This window comes from Vitis riparia, chromosome 1 (assembly GCF_004353265.1).
Source record: "Vitis riparia cultivar Riparia Gloire de Montpellier isolate 1030 chromosome 1, EGFV_Vit.rip_1.0, whole genome shotgun sequence".
Taxonomy (NCBI): domain Eukaryota; kingdom Viridiplantae; phylum Streptophyta; class Magnoliopsida; order Vitales; family Vitaceae; genus Vitis; species Vitis riparia.
This window is the reverse complement of record NC_048431.1, coordinates 6,337,474-6,351,761: the sequence shown is the minus strand read 5'-3', so window position 1 is coordinate 6,351,761 and position 14,288 is coordinate 6,337,474. Positions and strand designations below refer to the sequence as shown.

General features: G+C 31.4%; 1 protein-coding gene across 1 annotated transcript; it reads left to right on the top strand.

Annotated features, from left to right (window-relative positions):
- The first annotated feature begins 4,674 nt into the window (after positions 1–4,674).
- On the top strand, positions 4,675–8,388 carry LOC117922090 (non-functional NADPH-dependent codeinone reductase 2-like). The gene is made up of 4 exons (XM_034840112.1): positions 4,675–5,004; positions 5,113–5,356; positions 6,077–6,256; positions 8,003–8,388. The coding sequence occupies exons 1-4, from the start codon at positions 4,691–4,693 to the stop codon at positions 8,225–8,227; spliced, it is 963 nt and encodes a 320-aa protein (XP_034696003.1). The 5' UTR covers positions 4,675–4,690; the 3' UTR covers positions 8,228–8,388.
- Positions 8,389–14,288: the final 5,900 nt, after the last annotated feature.

Here is a 14,288-nt window from a genome sequence, read left to right as displayed (position 1 = left end):
TGTTGATCTGCCACCAATTTCTGATGAAGGGCAGCTTCAAGTTACACCAGAGAAGGTAGTCAATACAAGATGGATCAAGCGTGGTACCAAGTTCATTGAAGAAAGCTTGGTGCAGTGGAAGAATTTGCCTGCAGAAGATGCTACCTGGGAAGATACGCAGATGCTCAAGCATCAATTTTCTACACTGAACCTTGAGGACAAGGTTCCACTTGTGGGGGGGAGTATTGATACACCGAGAAGGTCCTCCAGGATTCCCAAGAAAAATCCCAAGTTTTTAGCTTAGGATTGAATTGGTCTTTTCTAAATGATTGTCTTGAATTTGTTTTATTTTTGTTTTATTGCTTGGTCATAGTCATAGGTGGTTAGGTGGTTAGTCGTTTCCTAAATAATAGCTAAGTCATGGTCTTGCATAGCTGAAGTCTAGGAGTCAGTTTTGCAGAAACCTTATTTAAAGAGTTTATGTGGAGCTGAAGAAGATAAGAAGATTTTTATTCAAACTTGTGGTTGTCTTTCACCCAAAGAAAGTCAAGTATCCTGTGTTTTTCACTGTGTTCTGACAGGGACCTATCAATGTACAATTTAGATTTAAAAAGCAAAATTGAAGAAATCTTACCAATTTAATAATTTTAGTAATTTTTGCAGTCAAAAGGTCAATTGTTTTTGTTTTTTTTTTTTAATATAGAATTTATTAATTGCTTCAACAAATTTTGGGATTTTATTTAGTTAGTATAAAATCTATTGAAAGTGACAGTTTTTTTTCACTTAACAATGATCTATCATAAGTTTGAATGCAAGCATAAAATCCCTTAATATGAAATAATTTATTATTTAATTAAATATAAAATATTAAAATTTAAAAAAATTCGAATAGAAAATGAAAAAAACACATTATTAAAAAAACGAAATTTTTTACATAAATGGAAAGAATAAAAAATGAATTAAGATAATGTATATGTGAGGAAATAAATGATAAAATTAAAATATAAAAAGGAAAATAAATAGGAATGTTAAATAGATTTCATAAGGATCGGTTTTTTAGCAAGGTACGGAATCCGCCGTCAAATCCCAGGACTCAACCCTAAACAGGTGGTGGAAACTACCAAACTGGAGTATAGTAGGGGTAGAGAGAATTTCCGGTGGAGCGGTGAAATGCGTAGAGATCGGAAAGAACACCAACGGTCTGAGTAGGGATAACATTTCTCTTCTGCATGTCCATGGAGTTTTCCCATTTTTATAGGAACTTCTGTACCAGAAATAATGGTATCTCCAATTATAACCCCTCTGTGATGTAAAATATATCTCTTCTCATCATCCCTATAGTGTATGAAACAAATGAAGCAATGTCACTCGATCATTATCAAACTAACTACAATCTTTTTCTGTTCGTGAGGATCCCACCAGAGCGCCTTCTACTTCTAATAGGTCGTGAACTAAGTCAGAATCATTCTCAACGAGTCCATAATGAGACTATGGTGCCGGTATAGACTGAAATTCCGTTATGGTCCAATTCTGACCGGTAATAAATGTCGGGGCTTTGCAGAGGCAACCAGGAGGTTTGCCTAGAAGTAGCCACCCTTGTAGCACGGGCTGCAATAAAGGCTCAGTGTCATTCGAATATATATGTTTTTTTTTTTTTTTCCTGTTTTGAAATAGAGAAATTAATAAAAAAAAAAGAATAAAAAATAAGGACAATTAGCTAGAGCAGTGGGTGCTGTAGCGAAATCTCTCATTAGACCATTTGTAGCACTCATAGCCACAACTCTAACTCGATTATTTCCTAACCATTTATGCGTTGGAGAGACCGTTTAATTGAAAGATTTCGTTGAAATTGTCCGTTTTGAATCATTTGATTATTGATTATCGAATCCATCTGCAATCGCCTGAATCTCGAGATGTTCTTATTCCTATATAATTTTCATGTATGTGAATACGACTCTATCTTCATTTTTATTCGCAATAATCTTATCATTTACGAGCATAAAAATTCTCGTAGAATTGACAATGAAGTTTTCATTCTGTATATGTCACATCATGAATTAGTAACTGCATCCAATCTTCAAAAAATTCCCAATTGTTTCTAAATTTGTTTTAAAATTTTATTTTTTATTTTTTATCAATAACATAGAAATGAAATTATTTTTAATGTTTTAAAATTGAAAATTAAATTTACATATTTAAAGAGGGACAAAGTTTACAATTTTCCTTTTTTTTAAAAAAAAAAAATCTCTATTTTATAAGGTTTTTTATCTTCTTCTCATGAAATTTAGAGGGGCCCCTATGTGCCCCCCTCGGGCCTCGCCCTGCTGCGCCATAACTTGCTCTAAATGATTTTGGCAGAATCATGTACCATGCACCAACCCCATTAAATAGGAAAAAAAAAAAAAGTTATCCTTTAATACACTTAAATAATGATTTTCTAAAATTATCCTCTTTTTTTTTTTTTTTTCTCATACTCACCGTCCGCCTGTCCCTCCCCGCTGAAACCGGCCAGCACTTTGTCGGCATCATCACCGACCGCCAGTCGCCGCCTGTGAGAGGCGGCAGCAGCAGCAGTGGTCGCTGGCAGTGGTGGCGGTGGTGATGTGGAAATGGAAGGAAAGAGAGACAAAGAGGGAAGGAAAGGGAGAGAGAGGGAGGTTGCCGGCCGGAGGGGACTGTGAGCGGCAGCCGGCCATGCACTGGTGATGACGCTGACAGTAATAGTAGTGGTGTTGTCGAGAAAGGGAAGGAAAAAGAGAGAAATAGAGAGAAAAAGAGAACCGAGAGAGGAGGAAGAGAAATTGCACGTCGGAGAGAGCTGTGCGGCCGTGGATGATGACGTCAGCAAGGTGGCGGCAGATTTTGGTGGAATGGGAGAGGCAGGAGGGTAATTTTGAAAAAAAAATTAAAATTACTGTTGAGCATACGAAAGGATAATTTGTTTTTTCGTTTCACACTTGAATTGAAAAGTTAGAAATAAGGTTAAAGATTGGACTTTTCTTATTAGTACGGTAATTTAAAAAGATTATTCTTAAATTATTGTAGTAAAAGAAATTATTATAAATATATGGTAGTTTTTGTCATTTAGGAGAGAGGATGAACGAATAAATTTTTTTTTAATCAAAATCGTCTTTTCAAAATACGATTTTATTTCCATTTAAAAAATAAATAAAAATTCAAAACGGAAATCATCTCTTGAAGAGACAATTTCTCATTAAAAAAAATTAATATTTTTTTAATATTTATTACAAATTATTAAAAAAAAAAAAAACCCTAACGGAAAGAGAAATATTTTTTTTTAAAAAAAATATTCCCAAATTAAAAAAAAAAAAATCCTCAAGTGAAGAGACGAGTTCCCATGAAAAAAAAATCCTAAATTAAAAAAAAAAAAAACCTCTATTCCCATTAAAAAAAATCCCAGATTATAAATATAAAAAAAAACTCAAGGGAAATTGTCTCTTGAAGAGACGATTTCCAATTTTTTTTTTTAAATTTGGATTTTTTTTTTTTTTTTTTTTTTTTTTTTTTTTTTTTTAAATTTGGGATTTTTTAAAAAAAAATTATTTTTTTTCATGGGAACTTGAGACGTGTTCCTTGAAGCTTTTTTTTTTTTTTTTTTTTTTTTTTTTTTTTTTAATTTGGGATTTTTTTTATAAAAAAAATATTATTTTATTTTATGGGAGAGACAGTTCCCTTAAGGCTTTTTTTTTCTTTTTTTATTTTTATTTTTAATTTTTAATTTGAGATTTTTTTTATGGGAACTCGTCTCTTCAAGGAGCCCTTTTTTTTTTTTTTTTTTTTTTTTTTTTAATTTAGGATTTTTTAAAAAAAATTATTATTATTATTTTTTAAAATATATTTTTTTTTTATGGGAACTCGTCTCTTCAAGAGATGAGTTCCCTTGAGGAATTTTTTTTTTTTTTTTAATTTGAGATTTTTTTTCATGGGAACTCGTTTCTTCAAGAGACGAAAGAGACGAGTTCCCTTGAGGATTTTTTTTTTTTTTTTTTTTTTTTTTTAATTTGGATTTTTTTTTTTTTTTTTTTTTTTTTTTTTTATGGAACTCGCCTCTTGAAGACGATTTCCCTTTTAAATTTTTATTTTTTTTAAAATGAAAATAAAATCGTCTTTTGAAAAAACGATTTTGATTAAAAAAAAATTTATCCGTTCACCCTCTTTCATAAGTGGTAAAAATTACCCTATATTTGTAATAACTTTTTCTATTATAAGAATAATTTTTTTAAATTACCGTACAATTAAGAAAATTCCGTTAAAGATTTGGGGTTGGCGCATGGTAACGTGATCCCCCCAGATTTTCTTCTACGTTTCCGAGATGCTGCCAGAAGAAAGTAGTAGATAATAAATGTGCACTCCACCTCGAAGCTTGTGAATGTATTTAATGTTTTAAAAATGTTAAATCATAAGCACAGGATTTTAGAAGCTCCCAGGACTAGGAGGCGAACATGGCATCCCGGGTTATGAAATTACAATGGTTTATTTTTAGTTAAAATGTTTTTAAGAGAATAAGTATGAAATGTTTTACAAATCTTATCAAATATTTTTATTTTTAAATTAAAAGCGTTCCTTAACATTAAAAATATGTCTGTAAACACAGGCTGTCAAGCAGTACGACCATTGATGACATTGGCTCTGGCCATGCTACAAAATCAGGTCATGGGGTGTCGCCTTGTAGAGAAGTAGATCAAAGAAAATGGCTGATATTGCCGGCAAGCCGGTGGGCTCAGGCCATGCTAGAATTCCACTCTTGGGTTTTGGAACTGCTGTATTTCCTTTCACTGCATCAGAAACCATGAAAGAATCCATTCTCCATGCCATCAAACTGGGCTACAGACACATCGACGCCGCTGCTGTTTACAACTCGGAGCAGCCCGTGGGTGAAGCGATTGCGGAAGCTTTAGGCCTTGGCCTGATCAAATCAAGGGCGGAGCTATTCATCACGTCAAAGCTTTGGTGCACCGACGCACACCCTGACCTAGTCCTCCCTGCACTACGCAGAACTCTCAAGTTAATTACATTACCAACTTTCAAACTAATGTTGAAAACATTTTTGATTTTCTGCTCATACTCGAATTATTCATGCTTATAAGTTTTCTGGTTGACGTACGTGTATAGGAATCTTGGGTTGGAATACCTTGATATGTACCTCATACATTTCCCGGTGAGCTTGAAGCCTGGGAGTTGTGAGGTGCCCTTTGAAGAGAAGGATCTTCTTCCTCTGGATTTCAAGTCTGTTTGGGAAGCCATGGAGGAGTGTCAAAGCCTCGGTCTATCAAAACTGATAGGAGTAAGCAACTTTTCTTGCAAGAAACTGCAGGACCTGCTGGTCACTGCAAAGATTTCACCCGCTGTCAATCAAGTGAGTATTTTTTAAGTCGGTATAAAAAAGTACAGTTTTGTCGTGTAATGGACTCCAAAAATAGGGTATGGATGATCACGTTTTGACAACTTTTATATGAAAGATAGTTTTCATAGCTTTTAAGATGCTTTCTAAAATAAAAAATAGTTTTTTAGATTTTTTTTTTTTTTTTGTAAAGAATTTGTTTTTTTGTTAAATAAAATTACCATGTTTTCATTGTTTCCTTTCAATATTTTAAGCAATAATTAAAAACGTAAAAATTTATTTGGAAACTTTAGCACTATACGAGTAGTTTAAAGTATCTTTACAATAAGTTGATTTTTATATTTAAGTTCCCCAACGTAATTTTATTTTAGAATTTATTCTACAAAAATTTATTATTATTTTTTAATAAATTCGTGGTATTTTTAGTTATTTTTTATAGTGTCCATAATTAAAATTACGAAGAATAGCTTAAGAAGTGTAGCATTGTATCCGTACTTTTAGAATAAGTTGAGAGAATTAATTTTCATACTTTAAGTTTTCAACATAATTCTGTTTTTGAAAATAATTAAGGTGGTTTTAAAATCTGCTATTAAGAATCATTTTTTGATAATTGTTTTCTAAAATATTCCCAAGCAAACCCACTATGGCAAAGAATCTGAGATCACCTTTGAAATATTTGAGAAAAAAGTTGCAAATTATGTCAAAGAATCTAATGCTTTGAAATGTTCTGAGAAGGTGGAGATGAACCCACTATGGCAGCAGAAGAAGCTGAGGGAGTTCTGTAATGGAAAGGGCATCCATGTCACAGCCTACTCCCCATTAGGTGGCAGAGGAACTCTTTGGGGAACTAACCGAGTCCTTGACTGTCAGGTGCTGCAAGAGATTGCTCAGGCGAAAGGGAAGACAGTAGCTCAGGTAATGCTTCCATCTTTTCTATTTATTCTCCATTTTTTTTCTCACATCTTGGCTTTACAGGAGTTTATTCTTAAAAAATAACTAAATATACTTCAATTTTTTTTTTTTAAAAGTCATCATGTTCTCAAAATAAAAAAAAATAAAGTAAATAAAAATAAAAAACAGGTTTCAAATAAGAATGGCCATGAATGTTATTACATGAATTAATAATCCTGTTTAAATAATAAAATCTTTTACTTTTTGCCCATTCTAGTATATTAAATTAATAATCTCGATAAATATTTAAGATAATAATTTATTTTTTTACAAATATTTAAGGGCTTAATGGAATATAAATTAATATATGATGAAGTCCATAAAAAAAATAATAATAAACAGAAAGTTATTATATAATATTGAGTATTTTTTTTCATTCAATTTCTTCTTGAAACCTTTACATGTTTGAAACCTCTTTATCTCTCAAGACATTAAGTTATTAAATAGTTTAAGTATATTTGATAAAATAATTTAATATCACAATTTAAAGTAAAAATAACTTTAAGTATTAAGTTAAAATAATTAATTTATTCTTAATCTCAAATATTTTTTTATATCATTTGTTCATGTTTAGTGGAAGTATATTTAACAACCATGATATTACATTTGTAACTCATATTTTATGGTAAATATTTTTATAATTAATTATTTTATGTATTAATGATAATTTAAATATAAATTTTTAACAAATAAATTTATTGTTCAAAATTAGTAAAAATATAAATATTAGTTAAAATTAATGATAGTAAATATGTCAATTTGATTATTTTGAATAAATTTTGAATTAACTTTATCAAATATCCATAATACTTAAAATTAAAATTAAATAATAAGTTTTAAATCAATAACCGAAGAAAAATTTAAATTAGAGTTAACTTAAATAATTAAATAATAAGTATTAAATTTTACCAAATATCATCTAAATTTATTTATTTTTATGAATATTTTTATCTTCTTGTTGATAAAAAGATTAATAATAATCACCTCTTCTTTCTTTAGAATGTCTTAGTATTCTATGTATTAAATTTTGACAATATTCATTATTTTTTAATTTACAAACCATAAGTATATGAGTATTGTAGAGTAAAAATATAATACTCCCTCTAAATTTATTAAATATTTATTTATCAATAAATCAATAACCTGTTAAAATAATAATTTTTCTTAGTCCTAATGACATTATTTTATAAAGGTTTTACCATACTCATGAAATATGATAATGGCATATCAAGGGACTTGAGTGATCTTAATTTGCTGCTCTTGGTTTGGTCTTTAAGTTATGAATTATTATTTTAATCACTTACCCTAAGGTTTTGATTAAATACATTTAAGAATTTTGAATTTTTTAAATTTATCAAATATCCCTTTTTTTAAAAATTTAAAAAAATAAATGAAATTATAAATAAGAATTTATTTTAAAATTTTAAAAAATAAATGAAATAATAAATAAGAATGATAAACAACTGTATTTGATAGAATTTTAAACTAATAGTAATAAGATGTATTTAGTCTAAACCTTAGTCGAGGCAAGTGAAATTAATAAAACTCATTTATAATTAATCTATAAATCAATTCATAATTAATTAAAAATTAATCAAGATCAATTTGAAGTAAATTTAAAATAAATTATAATCTATCAATAAAGGTAATTGGGTATCTTAAAAAATAGATTCATATTGTTTTTGATCTAATTCTTGGTGCTTTATGTAGATATGTTTGAGGTGGGCTTTGGAGCAAGATGTGAGTATTCTGGTGAAGAGCTTCAACAAGGAGAGGATAGAAGAGAACCTTGAGATATTGGATTGGAAGTTGAGCCCGGAAGAGTCCCAAAAGATCGATGATATTGAACAGCAAAGAGGGTTTCTTGCACCTATGTTCGTATCAGAACATGGTCCTTACAAATCCCTCGAGGACTTCTGGGACGGAGAACTTTAGTGAATTAGAAAAGTCCACGAATAAAACCTATGTATGATGGTGAAAAGTTCGATCTTTCCCTAGTACTACTTTTCTGCGTTGTTTGAGTGTGAACTCATTTTCATGGGTCCTTTGTTATGCAAGAAATAAAAGTTGGTTAAGACCAACTTATTTGCTTTTAATCAACTTAATCATTAAATAAGTTCATCTAAGTCATTAAAAAGGTCAAATAAATTTAATATCATAACTTAAAATTAAAAATAGCTTTAAATATTAAATCAAAATAATTAATTTATTTTAAATATTAAGTTTTTTTTTTAGTATTTTATTTTTATTAAGTGTTAATTTGTTTAGTTTTTTATATGCTCAACATTTAAATGTATTAAGAAAAATATTTTTTATATTAATTCTTATTTAATCAAAAAGTAATTTAACATATTTTTAAAAATTTTAAAATAATAGAAATTATTATTATAATTGATATATCACCGTCATCCTTGAAAAAATAATTTTTATTTTATATAATTAAAATCAAATGTTTTAAAATTAAATAAGGTTTAAGTCATTGTTGTGTCAGTGAAATGAGAGTGGTAGCAGGTAGGATGTTGATAGACACTTGTGGTGGTAATGGCAATAGGGGCATGGTGTTGAACTAGACAAAGTATAAAACTAAGTGACTAAGGTGGGATGAGACGAGGGATAAGTGTTGATGGTATGTTTTAGTTGGTGGAGGATGAGGAACGAAGAAGTTAACCTTTTTCATTTTAAAAAAATTAAATATTTTGATTTTTTCCATTCAATAAAAAATATTTAAAAATAATTAATAAATCAAACAAAAAATTAAAAATAAATCATCTAAGTTTGAAAAACAAATTACTTTTAGCGATAAGTTAAAAAAACAAACCACTTTTAAATGTTATTAAAAAATGAGGAAACATATAAAAAGTATAGATTCACGTATAGTAATCGTTCGTATTAATATAGACAGTAATATAAATTTATTCAATTCAAATACAACTTATAATTAATCATATTAGAATGACCCGACATAATTACAATCCACTTATTATATGAAATATACAACACCATACTATTTAATCTATTTAATAAATTACTTAAGTTGGATTATGTATGAATTCATGCAAATAACTCATTAATACAAGAATAATATGCTAAACCTATTAATGTACTTCTAACATATTAAATTTATTAACAGGATTATAATTTGTTTAAACCATTTAAAACTTTAAATTTATAAAAGTATTGTTTTAAAATACATTTTAATTGTTTTAACTTCAAAATTTTATTTTTCTAAAATCTTAATTAATTTAATTGTTAAATTTTAATTATAATATGTTTATAATATAGAAAATAAATTAAAATTTTAATCCTACACTTATTTATTATTTTATTTAATACATATATAAGATTTTTTTTAGTTAGTGCACATTTGAATACTTCTCTCTCTCTCTTTTTTTTTTTTTGTTAGAAATAGAAAGTATTATATAAAATGTAGAAATTTTTATTCCAAAAGTGAGTAAAGACCTTTATGTAATTGAAAAGTCTTTTAAAGGAATTACAACATTTTCACTTCCCAAAACTTTAAAAATTTTGAAAAGAGCTTTTAAGAATACAAGTTAAAGTTTTGCCTTTGTATACAAATTTATATTTGTTTTAAAAAAGAAATGCGATAAATAGCACATTAGTTATTTAATATTTTAGTTATATGATATGATATTTATAATTAAAAATATTTAAATATTTATTATTTTTAGATATATGAAATTAATAAATTTGCATAGATTAAAATATGTATCTATTTGATTATTTTCTCTAACACGTTAAATAGTTAAATTGGAATACGAACTTGTCTATTAAATTAATTATACAACTTGATATGATTATAATATGAACATGATTATACCTAACTTGACCTAATAAAATTTGAATCATTTTGCATCTTGCATCATAATGTTGTATAGTGTCAAAATTACCATCCCTGATTTAAAAGGCCTTTTATTACTTGAGTCTCACCAACCAAAGAGATTCAACTAAGGCCTCTACTTAAAAGTTCAAAGCTTCATTTGTACAGAGGACAAGAAGAGTAAGAGGCTTTTGGTTTAGGATCCCTATGAGTCTATCTCCAAGGGTCCCTTTCAAATACTCTGCGCTGCTCCATCCCCAATGAAGGACCATTGTCGTTTCGCTCCCTCCTACATTCCCCTTGCCCTATTCTTCCCTCCCCCTTGACACCTTATCGTCCTTGTGGCTCACCTTATGTCATACCAAGGACTCACCATCAATAGGTTCGAATGAATAAATTTGCCCAAACTGGTACGGGCCCAAAATATTTTTTTGTTGAGAAGTTTATCCAAACCTTTTCCACAAACAAGGTGCTTCCATGTGCATTCGTATGACTAAACAAATTCAAGATTGCAAAATATTCGAGATCATGTGTTTAAATAGGATGCCATCATCTGAGGTGATGGCTTGCATGCAGAGGAAGAAAAAAAAGCACTAGTCTTATCATTCCTGCAGTCCTTTGTATATTATTCCATCTTTCTGCCTCAAATTTAAATAAGAAAAAGAATTGAATAGAGTTCACTGTCTTCCCCTCAAGAAGAGGTATCTTCATCTTTTTGAATCATCAGAGATGGTTTTTTTATTTTTTTTCACATTGAAGATAAGATCAACCCATGGCCATCCTTTTTCACTGTAAATCCTTAAAGATGAGACCCACCCTCTGTTTCTCATGTGGACCCTTAAGCCTACACAGATGACAGAATAAAAGCAGGCTTTTTACTAATTAAAGCAAATTGATGATTTTTTTTTGGGCAACTTTGCTTTGAAGGAGTGGGGTATGGCATGTGGAAAGGCCATCATAAGGGTTACACCGCCCTCATCCCAATCCCCACCCTGTTAACTGTAGTTAGTCACGAGGTCCTTAGCGGCTTCTTCTTTCAATGGAAAAAAAAAGGAGTCCATACCTCTTTTTGCTTGTATGAGAAAAATGGTCAACTCTGAGACAAAAGAATCTAATTACTGATGATGCCTTGTACCCTAATTTTCACTGTTGTGGATAGAGCCTGGCTGCTTTTGCTGCTCTAAGAAAATTCTCCTAGGATTTGAACCAGAGGTGTGTCACAACTGAACCGGTCAAACGTTTGACAGAGCATCCAGCAATAATCTTGTGGCGTCCAAATCTGTCTCATGTTGGGAACCAAAATAGTTTCTCGTTTTTCTCATTTCAAACAACAGAGTTACAAATTATAGCTGTTACGTGCTTTTACAATAAAAGGCACCAACCCAATGCTCAACTTACAAAAACAAAAAGTATTCATACAACCGATCTGTTTTGGAAAAGCCCATCAACAAATCTTCTGAGAAAAATAAAAAATCAAGGTGTAAGAGCAGAGTAGATTGTGAATAAAGCGAGATCATAGCACAACTTGAAGCCTTTATGGGATCAACCGTCCACGTGAATCCCAAAAGGCCCAACTCAACAGTATTGTACCAAAAAACTAAAAAATTGAGAGACACCATAGCCCAACCAAGGCTTGCACGCCAAGGGAATCATTTTTCATGATTTGAAAAAGGGTTTGTGGCGTTTATTTCTTTGCAAAGATTAAAGAGAGAAAATAGGAGAGAGAGGTGGAAAAAGGGTTGTGGTATTCGGGGTCATCACCAATCATTTGGATTCTGTAAAAATCCCATAGTGGGAAGTGATATTGGGGGCCCCTCCAGCGTGCAATATTTGACATTACATTTCCTCTTTACTTCTATTTCTAATACGCACAACCATCAAAAGTCTCCCATCCCCCCATCTCCATCTCCCCTTTTTTATATTCCCCCAAAATTATGGAAATAAAAAAAGGCCAAAAAGCAAAAACTATGCTATCCCACTCCTTTGATTTGTTTGAAAAGCACTTGGATCATATCCATCTCATCTGCATTTTTGTTACCGTCCGATGTAGTGCTTTATTTTTTTACCTATAGTTATAAAAGAATATGCTGTGCCCCTCGTAAAAGAATAAGATAAACATATGGTCAATATCGATCAGTAGAGAAAGGGATTTCAATACCGAGATCTAAGTGGGGCCGAATTAATGATCAGAGGTCATGCTCATCTTCATGTGTTCAAAAATGTATGTTTTTTTTTTTTTCCTTTTTCTTAACCTTTCTTGTAGTCATAAGATCTTTATCTAGGGGCTCAAAACAATTTTTTTTTTTATTTTAAATGAGGATAATAATAATGGGTGATCTGAAAAATAAGAATCCTCAAATGATAATTCAGAAAACAGGTTGCCAGGGGAAGATGGCTTTCAAGTGGCCAATGGGGATGGTTCTCAGATTTGGTACAAGAATTGTGATGAGAACACCAGCGACATATGTGAATTCTTCTCATACACACTTTGGAATCATGATTCCAGGGGCCACTAAGCTGAACACATTATAAATCCAATAATAGCACATGTTTTTAAAACAAAGAAACGAAAATAAAAACAAAAGGACAACTTTTTAACGGTCAAAATGCAATTCACCATTATCATCAGAAGAGGTTTCTTCTTTGAAGAATGGACTCCTTTTGTAGTGCTCTTAAGTCTAGGAAAGTAGGGGTTGAAGAAGAGAGTTGGATGGATGATGATGATGATCATCATCTGCTCATGGCCCTCCCACTGTGCGAGCAGGCTAGCTTTTTTGGTAGGGCGAGTCCACCGGTGGTCATCAATGGCCCTCCGTCTCCCACCTCAGCTGGCACTGATATCCTCGAATTGAGATTTTATCATTAACCATATGATTGATTGATGCGAACCCCCAAATAACCTCCCCCATTAGCAATGCTAACCTCGAGAACTTACTCTCCACCAACTAGTCAAAACTTTCTTACTTTATCCTATACGTATTGCCTTAAATTACATTTGGACTGTAGATAAAGAACTCTCTTTTCCGTAGTGTCATCTTTTTGGTCTCCTTGATATTTGTAGGCCTCTTTTTTTCTTAATCTTATGGCACCGACGATTTTGACAATATGATCATGGTTTTAGTGAAACTAATCTTGGGTTTGTTATAATTTTAGGAACTTGATCTGAGTTAAACCTGTGAAGTGGGAGCCAAATAATAATTACCCAATAAAAAGAAGAAAAAAATGGATTGGATACAGAATAAGCCGGTCCAGTTTTAATGAAAGCAGGATCAGTTGATACTCTGGCTTTAATGGAAGAAGAGCAACAGGGTGAGGAAAAGGATTAAATAAAGAAGCGAAGGAGTTGGGGGCATCATCACCTCCAATGCCATTAACCTCAGAGAGCATTGATTTTGTTCCCACGTGGGCCACCACGCTATGTTTTTTAGTCTAATTTTTGAGTGGGCAACGTTACAACTAATGCTCCATTTTTGAACTGTATCATTGACTCCCCCATCTCCACTGGGCCCCAACCGTCACTCCCTCTTGCCATCTTAATTACCAGAAAAGAAAAAAATTGCGCAAACCCATTTGTGGCAACTTGGATTCGGGTCCGGGTTGTTATACCAACTAAGCCGAGACCCCTCCGGCCTCCACTATTGTGTTATTCTAATCTGGGATGTGATTTGTGATGATTCATGTCCGTCCCACAGAAGAAGAAAAAATATATATATATAAGCCAGCATGGATTCTCCCTTTCACTGTCCATTTTTATGTCTAAGATATTTTCCTATTTTCCCACTAGATCGAGGAAACTTTGAGAAAAAGGATGAGAATAATGGTAGGAATTTGATTGGGTGATCCAACAAGAAAATTGAGGATCAACGGTGGAAGTTAACGCATGATCCAATGATAAAAGTACACTCAGCTACACTAGAACTTACACGGGAAACATTCCTCACGCATGATGGCAGGAAATGAGTGTTGGATCATCAAACACATCGATGTATATATTCCTATAAAGCGCCGATCTTGGATAGACCTTGTCGGGTGGGGGCCATCCCTTTTGACCAAAAGTCAAATCCAAGGCTTCACTCCGAATAGGAGGGGGGTGTGTTCACAGTGTTTTAGTACTGAATGGAGAAGAAGCGTATAAGTAGACACCCACCAACCTCAAAC